General features: G+C 29.5%; 1 protein-coding gene across 2 annotated transcripts in view; it reads left to right on the forward strand.

Annotated features, from left to right (window-relative positions):
- The window catches only part of LOC111417861 (Chondroitin sulfate synthase), a 28,046-nt gene extending 11,206 nt beyond the window's left edge, over nt 1-16,840 (forward strand). For both annotated transcript variants that reach the window (XM_023050253.2, XM_023050254.2), the window contains exons 2-6: nt 7,122-7,262; nt 8,088-8,268; nt 8,327-8,484; nt 14,989-15,190; nt 15,545-16,840. In XM_023050253.2, coding sequence (XP_022906021.2) covers nt 7,122-7,262; nt 8,088-8,268; nt 8,327-8,484; nt 14,989-15,190; nt 15,545-16,503 — 1,641 coding nt within the window. In that variant the 3' untranslated portion in view covers nt 16,504-16,840. The remainder of the gene's footprint in view (nt 1-7,121; nt 7,263-8,087; nt 8,269-8,326; nt 8,485-14,988; nt 15,191-15,544) is intronic.
- The last annotated feature ends 1,704 nt before the right edge of the window (nt 16,841-18,544 follow it).

Below are 18,544 nucleotides of genomic sequence, written 5' to 3' on the forward strand. Positions count from 1 at the left end.
CAAGTAGCCCCATCTTACGGTACCATACTTCATACGAAGATGGCTAGATGCAGAATTTATGAAGACTTGCTGCAGACTTGATATTGATGCATTTATGAAGCCATGAGACATATTAAAGATTGATGTCTGACTATTTTAGAACAACGACATTTTATGCAATCTTGAACGAGCTTTGATATATTCCCAGTTGCTGTATTTATGCAAATCGGATAGAAATATTACGCAATTTGATGGAGAACTGATGCCGAGGGGATACAGATTTCATATGTAGTTGGCTAAATGGAAACTTGGTGTAGACTTGCTGTAGACTTGATGAAAACATGATGGACATTAAAAGTAGACTTGACGCTGATGCATGTATATGTATAGTTATTAACCCTTGCGATTATGGCAACAAACTTTTACCCATAATTTCCTATCTACTTCCTTAGCTGATATCTTCCTTACTATTAGAGATAGCGAAAAACTAAATGCACCATGTGAAAATTTGATTCTTTCTCTATCTAAAATCGCTGCCGCTACTACTACTTGACACTAAGATCAATAAAAAATGAAGAACACCTTTCTGTACTTAAAATAGCTCAACATTATCAAACTTCAAGTCCTTGTGCAATTCTTATTAAACCGAATTTTAAAAAACTGTTATTGCAGTCAGAAAGAGCGCTCCTTCAACTATCTTAATACGGGGTTTCGTCGGGCAATATCTATCCACGTTATGCTCAAATCACCCTTAATATACATCTCTACACGCAGAAATGCTTAATTTCTCTTCCTCTAAGCAACTTTCTTATTTGATAGGGGGAAAGCTATAGAAGTATATCTATCTTATCGAAAATTTTCTGCTCTTTCTAATGGTGTATATCGCGTGGCGATCGCAGGTTTGCACAAGTACGTTTTTGACCAAAAACTACAAAATTTACACGTTTTAGCCATTTTTAAACCTTGTTGAGGTCGATAACTTTTTTATATGACCAGGAGAAAAATATAAAAGTATATCTATCTTATCGAATTTTCAATTTTCTGCTCTTTCTAATGGTGTATAATACGCGGTGATAACGCATTTAGTTCAAATGGTGCATTTAGTTTTTCGCTATCTCTAATAATAAGGAAGAAACCAGCTAAGAAATTAGATAGGATATTACGGGTAAAAATTTGATGCTCAGAGGTTTGTTGCCATGGTACGGGTTAGTCATCAGGCATATTGTAGATTTATTTCAGACAATTTCAGAACAACGAGATTTTATGCAATCTTGATGTATTTCTAGTTGCAATATTTATACAAATCAGATAGAAACAGTGTGAGAACTGATGCTGCAGTTGTACAGATTTCATACAGAGTTGGGTAGATGCCGACTTGATAAAGATGTTAAGTAAATTTGAAAGTGGCTTGCTGCATCTATTAAGTATTGAAGTATATTTAGACATTTTATGCATGAAGGAGTCTAAATGGTAATAACTAGTGATTTTGCGAAAAATCGGATATCCGGTATATCTATCCGGCCATTATGGTTACAATTTCTGGTACATTTCTGAAGTGATACCCTACATTGCCACATTATTGCGACATTTGAATAAAAATGAAATTAATAAGAAAGCTGATAAGATATGTCAACTTATTTGGATCCAAGATACAAAATGAACTTTTTTGATGTTGATTTAACGAAGCAACTCTAAAAAGAGAATACTTTAATTAATAATTGGTGATATTTCCACAAGGATCCTTCAAGAAATTAATTTTATAGCAAATTTTGAAAGTTATCGATGAAAATTGCAACATCGAAAATTTTAACAACACTTCAAATATTGTTTTCTCAAAAACTAAAAGTTATTTTTCAAAACGTGTTAGTTGATTGGAAAGAGGACACTTTTATTAACATTTTGGGAAATTTTTATACTCATATTCCAAGAACTGGATTTTATATGAATCTTTAAACTTAATCGGCGAAAATTGCAAAATTCAAAAATTGTCAATTATTTCAAAAATTTATTTCTCAAGAACTAAAAGCGATTTTTCAAAACGGCTTTTTGCATTAAAAAGAGGATACTTTAATTAATAATTGGAGATATTTCCACAAGGATCCTTCAAGAAATTAATTTTATAGCGAATTTTGAAAATTATGGATGAAAATTGCAACATCGAGAATTTTATCAAAATTTCAAATACTGTTTTCTCAAAAACTAAAAGTTATTTTTCAAAACGGGTTGGTTCATTGGAAAGAGGACACTTTTATTAACACTTTGGGAACTTTTCTTACTCATTTTCCAAGAAGTGGATTTTATACGAATTTTTAAAACTTAATCGGCGAAAATTGCAAAATTCGAAAAAATTGTCGATTATTTCAAAAATTTATTTCTCAAGAACTAAAAGTGATTTTTCAAAACGGCTTTTTGCATTAAAAAGAGGATACTTTAATTAATAATTGGAGATATTTCCACAAGGATCCTTCAAGAAATTAATTTTATAGCGAATTTTGAAAATTATGGATGAAAATTGCAACATCGAGAATTTTATCAAAATTTCAAATAGTGTTTTCTCAAAAACTAAAAGTTATTTTTCAAAACGGGTTGGTTCATTGGAAAGAGGACACTTTTTTTAACACTTTGGGAAATTTTCATACTCATATTCCAAGAAATGGATTTTATACGAATTTTTAAAACTTAATCGACGAAAATTGAAAAATTCGAAAAAATTGTCGACTATTTCAAAAATTTATTTCTCAAGAACTAAAAGCGATTTTTCAAAACGGCTTTTTGCATTAAAAAGAGGATACTTTAATTAATAATTGGAGATATTTCCACAAGGATCCTTCAAGAAATTAATTTTATAGCGAATTTTGAAAATTATGGATGAAAATTGTAACATCGAGAATTTTATCAAAATTTCAAATACTGTTTTCTCAAAAACTAAAAGTTATTTTTTAAAACGGGTTGGTTCATTGGAAAGAGGACACTTTTTTCAACACTTTGGGAAATTTTTATACTCATATTCCAAGAAATGGATTTTATACGAATTTTTAAAACTTAATCGACGAAAATTGAAAAATTCGAAAAAATTGTCGACTATTTCAAAAATTTATTTCTCAAGAACTAAAAGCGATTTTTCAAAACGGCTTTTTGCATTAAAAAGAGGATACTTTAATTAATAATTGGAGATATTTCCACAAGGATCCTTCAAGAAATTAATTTTATAGCGAATTTTGAAAATTATGGATGAAAATTGCAACATCGAGAATTTTATCAAAATTTCAAATACTGTTTTCTCAAAAACTAAAAGTTATTTTTCAAAACGGGTTGGTTCATTGGAAAGAGGACACTTTTTTTAACACTTTGGGAAATTTTCATACTCATATTCCAAGAAATGGATTTTATACGAATTTTTAAAGCTTAATCGACGAAAATTGAAAAATTCGAAAAAATTGTCGACTATTTCAAAAATTTATTTCTCAAGAACTAAAAGCGATTTTTCAAAACGGCTTTTTGCATTAAAAAGAGGATACTTTAATTAATAATTGGAGATATTTCCACAAGGATCCTTCAAGAAATTAATTTTATAGCGAATTTTGAAAATTATGGATGAAAATTGCAACATCGAGAATTTTATCAAAATTTCAAATACTGTTTTCTCAAAAACTAAAAGTTATTTTTCAAAACGGGTTGGTTCATTGGAAAGAGGACACTTTTTTTAACACTTTGGGAAATTTTCATACTCATATTCCAAGAAATGGATTTTATACGAATTTTTAAAGCTTAATCGACGAAAATTGAAAAATTCGAAAAGATTGTCGACTATTTCTAAAATTTATTTCTCAAGAACTAAACGTGATTTTTCAAAACGGCTTTGTGCATTAAAAAGAGGATACTTTAATTAATAATTGGAGATATTTCCACAAGGATCCTTCAAGAAATTAATTTTATAGCGAATTTTGAAAATTATGGATGAAAATTGCAACATCGAGAATTTTATCAAAATTTCAAATACTGTTTTCTCAAAAACTAAAAGTTATTTTTCAAAACGGGTTGGTTCATTGGAAAGAGGACACTTTTTTTAACACTTTGGGAAATTTTCATACTCATATTCCAAGAAATGGATTTTATATGAATTTTTAAACTTAATCGGCGAAAATTGCAAAATTCAAAAATTGTCGATTATTTCAAAAATTTATTTCTCAAGAACTCTAAGCGATTTTTCAAAACGGCTTTTTGCATTAAAAAGAGGATACTTTAATTAATAATTGGAGATATTTCCACAAGGATCCTTCAAGAAATTAATTTTATAGCGAATTTTGAAAATTATGGATGAAAATTGTAACATCGAGAATTTTATCAAAATTTCAAATACTGTTTTCTCAAAAACTAAAAGTTATTTTTCAAAACGGGTTGGTTCATTGGAAAGAGGACACTTTTTTTAACACTTTGGGAAATTTTCATACTCATATTCCAAGAAATGGATTTTATATGAATTTTTAAACTTAATCGGCGAAAATTGCAAAATTCAAAAATTGTCGATTATTTCAAAAATTTATTTCTCAAGAACTAAAAGCGATTTTTCAAAACGGCTTTTTGCATTAAAAAGAGGATACTTTAATTAATAATTGGAGATATTTCCACAAGGATCCTTCAAGAAATTAATTTTATAGCGAATTTTGAAAATTATGGATGAAAATTGCAATATCGAGAATTTTATCAAAATTTCAAATACTGTTTTCTCAAAAACTAAAAGTTATTTTTCAAAACGGGTTGGTTCATTGGAAAGAGGACACTTTTTTTAACACTTTGGGAAATTTTCATACTCATATTCCAAGAAATGGATTTTATACGAATTTTTAAAACTTAATCGACGAAAATTGAAAAATTCGAAAAAATTGTCGACTATTTCAAAAATTTATTTCTCAAGAACTAAAAGTGATTTTTCAAAACGGCTTTTTGCATTAAAAAGAGGATACTTTAATTAATAATTGGAGATATTTCCACAAGGATCCTTCAAGAAATTAATTTTATAGCGAATTTTGAAAATTATGGATGAAAATTGCACAATCGAAAATTTTAACAACACTTCAAATATTGTTTTCTCAAAAACTAAAAGTTATTTTTCAAAACGTGTTAGTTGATTGGAAAGAGGGCACTTTTATTAACATTTTGGGAAATTTTAATTACTCATATTCCAAGAACTGGATTTTATATGAATTTTTAAACTTAATCGGCGAAAATTGCAAAATTCAAAAATTGTCGATTATTTCAAAAATTTATTTCTCAAGAACTAAAAGCGATTTTTCAAAACGGCTTTTTGCATTAAAAAGAGGATACTTTAATTAATAATTGGAGATGTTTCCATAAGGATCCTTCAAGAAATTAATTTTATAGCGAATTTTGAAAATTATGGATGAAAACTGCAATATCGAGAATTTTATCAAAATTTCAAATACTGTTTTCTCAAAAACTAAAAGTTATTTTTCAAAACGGGTTGGTTCATTGGAAAGAGGGCACTTTTTTTAACACTTTGGGAAATTTTCATACTCATATTCCAAGAAATGGATTTTATACGAATTTTTAAAGCTTAATCGACGAAAATTGAAAAATTCGAAAAAATTGTCGACTATTTCAAAAATTTATTTCTCAAGAACTAAAAGCGATTTTTCAAAACGGCTTTTTGCATTAAAAAGAGGATACTTTAATTAATAATTGGAGATATTTCCACAAGGATCCTTCAAGAAATTAATTTTGTAGCTATAAAATTAACTTGTTGGATCTTGATACATTCCTAGATTCATTTTTGATGCATATTAATCCAATTTCAATTAATTTCTTATTAATTTAAAGTTTTTCGTTAGTTACAAAGTGATTTTCGTAAATGAACACCCGTTTTAATTTATCATTACAATTGGAAGCAATAAAATGCCACATTACGACATTAAACAACACAATAAACTAATTATTATGATACAGTTGGAGATAAAAATTGTTACATCAGATAAAAATTAAAAATATAATGTTTCTCGAATATTATTCTTTTTACAAAACGTATCACGTTTCGGTTGATTAATCTGGGAATATTAAACAATTTAATAAGTGTTATTGATGATTAGGAAAAGGAAAAAATGACTCATTAATTTTACTACCTTTTAATTCTTTATCATTTTCACTCACATTTCTATGCACTCTTAAAATAATTATTATGCACTTTTAACAGAAAATAAAAAATTACGGTTAAGTTCACAAAAAGAATATCACCTCTTTTTAAATGGTCGTGATTTTATTATAACCTTGTTTGAATCAAAAAATAATCATCAAGGGTTTTAAGGTTTAAATTTTTTTGTGTTTCGGTTAAACTAATGCCCTTTTTTATAAATCTAGAAATGTGCCTTTTCTACCTGATCTGTTCTCAAGGTCCCTTTGCAAAAAATAGAAATTGTTTCAAGGAATTCCCGAACAGAAGGGCACCACATGGTTGTGTTTGTAGATAATGTCCTTTTAAAAATAAAAGGAATGTTGAAGCCGATTTTTTCGCAGATTTGTTTAGAATTTAAAATTTCAAAGCCGTACGCGCTTAAGTTGGGAATTGTTGTGAAAATATAAACTTCATCCTAAAATGTAAACAGATTTTACACTTTTTTTAGATCACAACCTTGCTCTAAATTCTTGATTTAGTGACTTTTAAACAAATACCCGATTGTGTGTGTTGAATAATTCTGTCTAATAAAAATCGGTTTTTTCAAATTGTTTATCTAACAACTTAAATTTTTTTCTAAATTCATTTTAACCTTGTAAAGTCGGTGTAACGACCATAAAACACGTTTCATTATATCGACGTTTGACTTTTTAGAACCAGTATTGAAGTTTGAAATTAAACAAGGACATTTTTCACAATTACTTCTTACTTCTTAATTTGCAATTGATTAAATTTTTCAATCGAAGCGTTCGAAATTGAAACCAATCTGTTCAATTAAAGATGCAAAATACAAAATAGAGCGGAGATTATTTAATTTAAGGCGATCCCGTTTAAATTAACATCAATCTTCATTAAAAGTGTCTCCTTAATTCGAATTGTAGGGTCACATTGTAAATAAAATCATAAGAAAACGATATATTTTTATGAAAAAAATTGAATTTGATTTTTTTTGTAGATGCAAGTAATTCTTTACCACAACCAAAGCGGTTCAACAGCTTTTACAGGCGATTTGAAGCAAAAAGAAGTCCACAAAGCCATAACATTACATCCGGTGAAGCAACCGCAATACATGCAACGTTTGCATAAGTATGTTAAGGTCAGTATTAAAAGATTAATAATTTTGTCTTAATAAGACAAAGAGAAAGTTTAATTTCTTGGAACAAAACCCTTTTTGTTCTTTTTAATCTCAGTAATAAAGAAGTTGTCATAAAATGGGTTCGTTAACCTAAACATTGAGCATCTGCTTCAGAAATAAATGCATTTATAAGTTCTTATGTACTATGTAGAATGAGATAATATTAGAACTTTTAGATATAGAGTTGCTTCAATGAACATCTTTTATTGTAAACACGATTGTTTGTAATTTGGTTAAAATAGATTTTCTTTGTTCTATAATTTTAGAGAAATCGAGTTAAAAGAAAAATGTTTGCATCGTAAAATTAACAAATTAACCCAAACTTATCTTTTTAACTGGATATTTCCTTTTTTTCGTTCATCATTAAAAAATTACTCGAAAAAACCATAAATGTAATGCACAAAACGTATAATTCAACTATTTTTAACTCGTGTAGAAGACTTGAGAACTCGAGGAGTAATAACAACCCAGACCTTGCACTTAACAGCCGTTAAACTCGAACAACGGATTCGTTTTATGGAACAAGAACCATCAAGCTATCAATCAAATCAAAGCCTAATACTCAAAGTTTTTTAAACAACTATAAAAAAATCTTGTTACATAATCATAATCGCCTTGTAAAAAATCCAATTAAAACGCGATAAGATCAAAGATTTAGAAAGTTATAATATTAGGATTTTATCTTGTAAAGTTGTTTCGTGTTTATTAAAAGAGTAAAAATCTTTATCGATTTCCAAACTCGTAAAACCGTAGTAAACTCATTGATAACCGTTATCTAATTTTTAGGGCTTGAAAATACAATCGCTGAGTCAAGAAAGCGTGGATCTTCATCGCGATATCGCTTCTTCAATGGCACAATTGAACGTTCCAATTTCAGAGATATCGAACGCGGATTTAGCCAAAAACATGAAATTATTCGATGAAGAAGCGGGATCTGACGATTATTTAGGCGATCCAACAATTTTAGGTAAAATCATTTAATCTAAGAAAAATAAAACGAAATTAAATAATTTTTTTTGGGACAGGTATTCCTCCGAGTTACTCAAGATTTAGACCAAAAGAACTCCGAGATGTCCTTGATTGGGAATTTATCAATAGGACGGTGTTTTCAGCCAAAGATTTAAATCCTAAAAGAAGAATACCTTCTTCTATGAGAGAAGGAATCGATGATATCCTTAGAGAGGTAATTATAAAAACAGAGAAGTTTTTTGCTACAAAAAGAACATATTGAACATTATTGAAATATATATGTTATAGTATATGCGTAATAGACAAACAACCTTTATGAGAAAACTGACTGACGTATATAGCCAAATATTTATTTATTTATCAAATAAAATAAAATCCAACAGTAATGACACGTGTAAAAACACTATACAGAAAAAACAAATATCACATTAAAGCATTTTCTAGTTGTTTTTCTCAAAATTATGAATGAATTAATTCCACGAAAATTTTGTAATTGAAACAAAATTAATGTTTTCATTAACAAAATCGTTTGGGAAATTAAATTTGCTTTAATTTGATACCAAACACGCCATATTTATCTCCTAAAACGGAAATTTTTGATTTTGAAGCCGCCATTTTGTTTTTATTTTAATTATTAGCAACATTTTTGTTTATAACAAAATATAACAAAATAAATGAGTCATGTTTGGTATCAAAATTTACGAAATTTTCTCCTCTTTCACGCTAAAGCATTTTCTGCTTGTTTTCCTCGAATTTATTAATGAATTAATTCCAGGAAAATTTTATAATTGTAACAAAATTAATGTTTTCATTATCAAAATCGTTTAGGAAACTAAATTTGCTTTAATTTGATACCAAACACGCCATATTTATCTCCAAAAACGGTTAATTTTTGGTTTTGAAGCCGCCATTTTGTTTTTGTTTTAACTATTAGCAACATTTTTGTTTATAACAGTAAATGAGTCATGTTTGGTATCAAAATTCACGAAATTTTCTCCACTTTCACGCTAAAGCATTTTCTGGTTGTTTTCCTCAAATTTATTAATGAATTAATTCCATGAAAATGTTATAATTAAAACAAAATTAATGTTTTCATTAACAAAATCGTTTGGGGAATTAAATTTGCTTTAATTTGATACCAAACACGCCATATTTATATCCAAAAACGGTTAATTTTTTGGTTTAGTTTTTGGTTTTGAAGCCGCCATTTTGTTTTTATTTTAACTATTAGCAACATTTTTGTTTATAACAATAAATGAGTCATGTTTGGTATCAAAATTCACGAAATTTTCTCCTCTTTCACGCTAAAGCATTTTCTGATTGTTTTTCTCAAATTTATGAATGAATTAATTCCGCGAAAATTTTATAATTGAAACAAAATTTATGTTTTCATTAACAAAATCGTTTGGGAAATTAAATTTGCTTTAATTTGATACCAAACACGCCATATTTATCTCCTAAAGCGGTTAATTTTTGGTTTTGAAGCCGCCATTTTGCATTTATGTTAATTATTAGCAACATTTTTGTTTATAACAATAAATGAGTCATGTTTGGTATCAAAATTCACGAAATTTTCTCCTCTTTCACGTTAAAGCATTTTATGCTTGTTTTTCTCAAATTTATAAATGAATTAATTCCACGAAAATTTTATAATTAAAACAAAATTAATGTTTTCATTATCAAAATCGTTTAGGAAACTAAATTTGCTTTAATTTGATACCAAACACGGCATATTTATCTCCAAAAACGGTAAATTTTTGGTTTTGAAGCCGCCATTTTGTTTTTATTTTAACTATTAGCAATATTTTTGTTTATAATAGTAAATGGGTCGTGTTTGGTATCAAAATTCACGAAATTTTCTCCTCTTTCACGCTAAATCATTTTCTGGTTGTTTTCCTCAAATTTATTAATGAATTAATTCCACGAAACTGTTATAATTAAAACAAAATTAATGTTTTCATTAACAAAATCGTTTGGGAAATTAAATTTGCTTTAATTTGATACCAAACACGCCATATTTATCTGTTAAAACGGTTAATTTTTCATTTTGAAGCCGCCATTTGTTTTTATTTTAACTATTAGCAACATTTTTGTTTATAACAATAAATGAGTCATGTTTGGTATCAAAATTCACGAAATTTTCTCCTCTTTCACGCTAAAGCATGTTTTGGTTGTTTTCCTCAAATTTATGAATGAATTAATCCCACGAAAATGTTATAATTAAAACAAAATTAATGCTTTCATTAACAAAATCATTTGGGGAATTAAATTCGCTTTAATTTGATACCAAACACGCCATATTTATCTCCTAAAGCGGTTAATTTTTGGTTTTGAAGCCGCCATTTTGTTTCTATTTTAACTATTAGCAACATTTTTGTTTATAACAGTAAATGGGTCGTGTTTGGTATTAAAATTCACGACATTTTCTCCTCTTTCACGCTAAAGCATGTTTTGGTTGTTTTCCTCAAATTTATGAATGAATTAATCCCACGAAAATTTTATAATTAAAACAAAATTAATGCTTTCATTAACAAAATCGTTTGGGGAATTAAATTTGCTTTAATTTGATACCAAACACGCCATATTTATCTCCTAAAGCGGTTAATTTTTGGTTTTGAAGCCGCCATTTTGCATTTATGTTAATTATTAGCAACATTTTTGTTTATAACAATAAATGAGTCATGTTTGGTATCAAAATTCACGAAATTTTCTCCTCTTTCACGCTAAAGCATTTTTTGGTTGTTTTCCTTAAATTTATGAATGAATTAATTCCACGAAAATTTTATTATTGAAACAAAATTAATGTTTTCATTATCAAAATCGTTTAGGAAACTAAATTTGCTTTAATTTGATACCAAACACTCCATATTTATCTCCTAAAACGGTTAATTTTTGGTTTTGAAGCCGCCATTTTGTTTTTATTTTAACTATTAGCAACATTTTTGTTTATAACAATAAATGAGTCATGTTTGGTATCAAAATTTACGAAATTTTCTCCTCTTTCACGCTATAGCATTTTCTGGTTGTTTTCCTCAAATTTATTTATGAATTAATTCCACGAAAATGTTATAATTGAAACAAAATTAATGTTTTCATTATCAAAATCGTTTAGGAAACTAAATTTGCTTTAATTTGATACCAAACATGCCATATTTATCTCCAAAAACGGTTAATTTTTGGTTTTGAAGCCGCCATTTTGTTTCTATTTTAACTATTAGCAACATTTTTGTTTATAACAGTAAATGGGTCGTGTTTGGTATTAAAATTCACGAAATTTTCTCCTCTTTCACGCTATAGCATTTTCTGGTTGTTTTTTCTCAAATTTATTAATAAATTAATTCCACGAAATATCACACTGTTCATATAACACACAAAATTCATGTAATAAAAATATTACTTGTTCTTACAAGCACTGCTGCCATGACATTTTGAATTTCACAGCATATTTTTTGCATGGCAATTTCTCTTTTTGCATTGGCACATAACCAAACGTTGTTTAGATCCTGACGGTAAAGCTGACGCTTTTCATAAAGTTCACGAGAAACTAGGCACATCTGACTGGCGAATAAACTTTGACTCTGCATAGGTGAATTCATTTCGAGAATAATATCTGGCGAGTTACCCTTTATTCGTTCCTAACTTGTACAGACCGGATTCGTTTACATTCAGAACTACAGCTAGTACATTTCTAGTTGTAACTTTAACCACAACATTTGGCTCAATTTCTGCAAGAAGAAATTTTTTTTCACTAATCTGGCCTTCGCGTCTTCTCCCTGTATATATGTATCTTTGCTTTACATTTAGTACATGATTGGAGATTCCCATAATTTTCACATATGGAACATGGAATTACATCAATGCTACTCTCTCTTTCTTTATCAATTTCTGGAGCCATTGCAACTAAAACTTTTTATCGTTTTCTAGTGACGAATCTGCCAGTCCAATTTTAATTTTCCTGATGTACAGCATATTCAGTACATACCGGGAATTTCATATAACTTACAATATATGAATGCAGTAACCATAGTTACGAAACTACTATGCACTTGCACTGTCCCACATAAAATGCAACATAGCATAATAGTACAGGCATTGGGTAGTTTTGCAAAGGAAAAGTTTTGCTTGGAAAAGGTGACGTCTTTGTAAGTCTTGTGTTAATTCTAGTGATAGTGTAAAACTTGAACTAACAGTAGACCGAGAACTAGAAACATTCGGATTTAGCTGCACGTCTCTTAAGACGGCTGAACCGGAATGATTTTAGTTCTAGGTCTTATGTTAGTTCTAGTGATAGTGCTAGTGTAAAACTAGAACTAATATTAGACCTAGATAAATTAATGAATTTCTCTATTGTCTTCAGGTAAATTATAGTAATTGATGAAAATAATACAAAATGTACCTCTGAAGATTAATTTTTATTCAAAAAATTTTGTTCTCAACGACCGGTTTCGATTTTTATACAATAGTCTTCAGGTTGTTTGCTACGAATTAAATATAGATTGAAATATCACAAAAACGCATTAAAATTAACATGTATTTACCGTCAAAAAGAGATTCAATTCTCGAGGAAAAAATGGAGGTATGTCACTTCTATTTTAATATGTTACAGAGAAAATTCCTTTGAGGTTATGTCGTGTTTTTTTGTCAAAATATTGTTAAAATTACACTAATAAACGTTAAATCTTACAAATAACTTTTCTTACACTTAAAAAATCGCAGATATAATGGTTTTAGAATTAGTAATTCGTAGCAAACAACCTGAAGACGATTATATAAAAATCGAAATCGGTCGTTGAGAACAAAATGTTTTAAATAAAATTTAATCTTCATAGGTACATTTTGTATTAGTTTCATCGATTATTAGACCTAGAAGAAAGAACATTCCGGTTTAGCCGTCTTAAGAGACACACGGCTAACCGAAATGTTGAGCATATGCCAGTCTCCGTGTATTATACCCTCATCATCGCTCTTTGCCGTTAACACTAAAGAAACAGCTAGTTGATTCATTGGTTCTATTTTATTTTGCCTACTGCGCTCCGCTTTACCATGCCTCATCTACGCATTCAAAGAGTGCAGAATGCTTGTTTGAGGTTTGTATACAGTATTTGAAAGTATGCTCGTATTTGGCATAAACTTCGTGACATTGGTTGGTAAAATATGTTAAATAGACGTAGATTGCTAACGCTCGATCTCTATCATAAGATTTTGACCAGTGGGAACTTTTCCTACCTAACAAACAAAATAAGATATAGTTGTGATGTGCACAATTTGAATATAGGTTAAAGGCTAGAATTTCTCCTCCTAAGTATAAGTTGTCAAAACTATCAAGTTGTCCTAAGTATCATTCACGTACCAGATTTGTGTACTTTACAGGGATTTAAGTCTACCCTTGTCAATTTGCTAATGAGAGATCAATAGTTTTTTTTCTTCTTTTCATTATTTTCGTTTTTATTTGTATATGGTATCCCATCTTTTAGAACCATTTCACTATTTAACCTTTTTATTTGTTTAATTCTCCTGTAACCCATTTTTCTTCCTGTACAATGCGTAGTTCTCTAACTCATGGACCCTCTTCTCATTTCTTCCTGTTTTTTCGCCTTTATAATCCTTCTCAAAATACCCTTACTAAGAGATTCGCTGCGTTTTTCTCTTCGAACCTCAGTCCTACTTTCAGTTCCAACTCATTTCTTTCTCTTTCAAATCTAATACACCCAAAGATCGTATACCAGGGGGTGTTTTATAATATCTTAATTTCATTATTGGGTGGTGTTATTCTCCGTTTGGGTTCTCGCTTCTGCCATCTTGCATACATTATGTCTTTATTTTTTTTCCTTTTTCCTGGCTTCTACTTCTCCAATTTTCATTTCTCTCTTACGCTAGCAGATTCGGTATGCAGATGACACCTTTATGGCTGATTTTCTTCCAACCCATCTCAACATATTAGCATATTTTTTGCATTTCAAAGTACCTTCCCATACCATTCTTTCTTAGGCATTATTCTAGTTAAGCTTTTCTGCACTACCCTTGTCTTTTCTGTTATCCTTCTTATGTGTTCGGTCATTCAAAGGTGTTTGTCCAGGAACAGCCCCAAGTATTTGACCAATGGGCAACTTTTTATCTTTTATTATTCCATCATTATTTCTATGTCCTTCAATGGTGGGAAAAAGAAATTCCCTTCAGGATAATCATTTTCTTGTTTTTTATGGCCAGCCGCAAACCCATTTCTGCCATCCTTTCCGAGATTTTCTTTTTTAGGTTCACATAAAATTTGCTTTAGTTGTTACTTCCTCTACAATTTAGTTGTTAATCGGTTATGGTCATGTCTTTGAAGAAACACTCCTAGATACTTAAGTTTTCTTGAGCTATGAATTACAGTATCGTTAACTTGCAGGTTAAGGATTAGTTCTAGTCGTAGTGTTAGTCTAGTTTCCTCGTAGTAATGTCAAAATGTATATATAAACATGTTGCATTTTATGTAGGACAAAGTAACTAGGAAATATATTTTTATTTCACTGTATAAAAAGCAGGAAGATAAACTTAATCGATAAGAAAGCACCCCAGATAAATCTTTATCTGTCGGGCAGATGTGGGAAAATGTTCTTTTATAGAGATATCACAATTTGTATTCTAAGACTACTTTGGAATGTTTTAGAACACTAAATAATTGTGTTTGATTGAATTTTTTTATAACATTGTATTCTTTCTTTTTATTTACTACAAGGCAATGGATATTATTAACCAATACTCAAAGCAACGAGGAAGAATCATCGATTACAAAGACATTTACTACGGTTATTGGAGATTAGATCCAAAATATGGTGTTGATGTGATTTTGGATCTTTTACTTGTTTATAGAAAATACAGAGGACACAAAATGACGGTTACAGTTCGAAGACACGCATATATCCAACAAACATTTACAGGTAATCTTTCTCCAAGTCTCTCTATCCTGCGTATCCTCTACCTTGAGTTGCTTCTCTCTCATTGCCTTTGCGATTCCTTCATTCCCGGATCTTTTCGATCTTCCACATTTCTTCCCCGCTGGCGGAACCCATTTAAATAACTTCGTCGCCCAGCAAACCACCATATACTCTTACTTTGATTCTATCTATCACTGTTGATGTTGTTTTCATGCTACATTCTTGATACTCTGGTGCTTCTTCTCAAATAGTCCATCTCGACTCATATCTCACTATCATAGCCCAGGATTGACTCTACTAGTTCTTCTTTTTATGCTCTTGTCATAATAAACTAAATCATTAATATTTTATTAACAGGTATAGAAGTTCGCGAAATCGATATAAATCAACCCTACACTGAAGAAACCAACGAAAATAACCTCCCATTTCACGAAAAACTCATCAAACAAATTTCAAGAATAAGTTCAAATCTTCAATTAACAGATATATTCGATTCGTCGTCTTCAAATGCATCGAAGAAAAAACGTATTAATTTTATTCTTCCGTTGAGTGGTCGATTTAAAACTTTTAAGCGTTTCATGGACGTTTACGAAGAAGTTTGCATCAAAGAGAACGATCCAACGACGTTAATCATCGTGCTGTATAAAGAAAATCTTTACGATTACGAGGAAAGTTTAGGTTTAATCGAAAACGTTCAAATGAAGTACAAAAACTATGATATCAAAACGGTTTTGGTGAACGAAACTTTCGCGCGCGGTCGAGCGTTGCAGTTCGGAGTTGAAACAACGAATCAAGATGATTTATTATTTTTTATCGATGTTGATATTGTGTTTAATGCGAAAAGTTTGATGAGAATTCGACAAAATACTATTCAACATTTTTCGGTGTATTATCCAATTGTTTATAGCATGTATGATCCTGAATTTTTTGGTAAAAAATATGATATCGATGATTATAAGTTGTTTGAAAATGAGTCGTTGTTGAATGAAGATAATGGTTTTTGGAGACAATTTGGGTTTGGGATTGTTAGTTTGTATAAAAGTGATTTTATTAAATTGGGGGGTTTTAATACAACAATCGTTGGTTGGGGAATGGAAGATGTTAATTTTTATGATAGCACAATTATGTCGCGTTTAAAAGTGGTGCGAAGTGCTGATCCAGGATTAATTCACGTTTACCATCCAGTGCAGTGTGATAATGACAATAATTTAGATAATAATCAAAGGGCTATGTGTCTAGGTACAAAAGCGAGCACATTTGGCTCGTTAAACGACCTTCAGATATACTTTTTAAAGAATAAACATTTGTTTAGCTAGTGTTGAAACTAATTAAAAAAAACTTCTATATAATAAAAGTACCAATCAATTTTTGCTGTGATTTTGTGCTACATATTTATGAACAAATTTTAAGTTAAAGGGAAATTTATTTAAAGAAATGGTTTTATCAACAAGTGCCTTAATAAATTAAAAAGTAATTAAAGTAGTTGCCATTTTCGTTCCTACATCGATGATGATTTAAAATGAAAGTGAAATGTAATTTGTAATTTTTATTTTTAGTGTTTTCGTTTGAAATTATTTGCATTTCAGAATGCTCACTAGCTCTGTATTTTTGTCTGTATGTATCGTGTAAATAAATTAATTTATACATTTAAAATCTTCTTTTGCATAACAGAATAATAATAATAATAAACATATTTATTGACTAAATAATAAACATTGACGCTAACAAGCGTATTAATGTTTCTTGAACCTCAGACGAGAGTCCATAATAACACCAAGATTGCGAAATTCAGAGGAAGTTAGTAGTCTGCGCCTTGCAGAATCAGATGAAAATTGTTTAACAAAGGTAAGTCATCTATCAATCTGCCACCGCTGGGCCTAAAAATAACCACTAAGGATTTGGAAGGGTTAACTGTTAGACAGAGCAGAGCATATACTGCTAAATTGTCCAAGTCAGTATTTATCCTATCCACTGCAATATTCACTTCATCAGCTTTAAAGCTATAATATACTTTTAAGCAGGAGCAAAGCTGAAACGTATAAATCTGGTACAATAAATACTTTTGGGCCTAATATCTTTCAGACCTGAATTGTCTTTATTTATTTGGGATAGGCATTATCAAAATAATCCAGTCCAAGAATTGTTGGACATCATAGTACTTGCATTTTTTTACTAAATTTATCATTACCAATTGATTCAGTTTTAATGGAAATTATTAACTGAGCAATTTAGACAACATTAGATGATTGTCTGAGAAATCTTGCAAATCACGATCACCCGAAGAATTAACCTGTGTCGATTGAAAATAACAATTTATTTGATTAGGTGTACCCAAAGTGTCCGAAATGTTTTGACGTCTGATACGGGATTTAATAGAACTCCATAATTTACGAGAATCGTTTCCAGCAAATAGGTGTGTAAGAAATGCGCGCTTTTCGCGAAGCACGGACGAGTTGGTAAAATTTCTCAGAGAAAGAACCCATTCATTTCCTAATATCTCTATTTCTTTACGGATTTTGTTAACAATTGCAGTCTCAGTTGTTATAGCAGAAAGATCATTATCAAAACCAAAAATAATTAAAAATTATCTGCGGTCTACTATGGGACAAGATAAATTGGCAAATCTTGCAATCATATCTATTGAGAGCGATATTTTACAAAAATTAGATATAGATTTAGCAGATAGATTCAATACGCAACTTTTTTGTCTCTTGACATTTTCTCCTAAAATAGTTAGTTTGATCACAAAAAATAAAATAATACACAGGCTCAAATGAATTAATACAGATTGATTACTATTAGTCAAAGAAATGGAGTTATGTCAAATTGATCTCAGCATTATTTTATTATTTGTGATCAAGCTAACAATTTGTTAGTATGTTAAGAGATAAGAAAGGTGCACATTTTTTCCTTTAACTTTAGAGGGCTTTAACTTGAAGGAGAAAAGATTTTGAACAAAAAGATATATAAAAGACACCCCTCATCATGTTGAATACTTTTGAACAAGTTTGGATGAGTTAATTGTAGACGAAGTAGATAATTTTAAACGAATTTTGCGCTTTTAAATAATTTTGAAGAAGTTTACATAATTTTAGCCACATTTTGATCATTTTGGACAGCTTTAAACAATTTTAGACAAGTTAATTGTAGACGAAGTAGATAATTTTAGACAAATCTTGAGCTTTTAAATAATTTTGAACAAGTTTATATCATTTTAGATACGCTTTGATTATTTTAGCTACATTTTGATCATTTTAGACAGTTTTGAACAAGTTTGGACAAGTTAATTGTAGACAAAGTAGATAAATTTAGAAAAATTTTGCGTTTTTAAATAATTTTGAACAAGTTTACATAATT

Source organism: Onthophagus taurus, chromosome 3 (genome assembly GCF_036711975.1).
Source record: "Onthophagus taurus isolate NC chromosome 3, IU_Otau_3.0, whole genome shotgun sequence".
Lineage (NCBI taxonomy): Eukaryota > Metazoa > Arthropoda > Insecta > Coleoptera > Scarabaeidae > Onthophagus > Onthophagus taurus.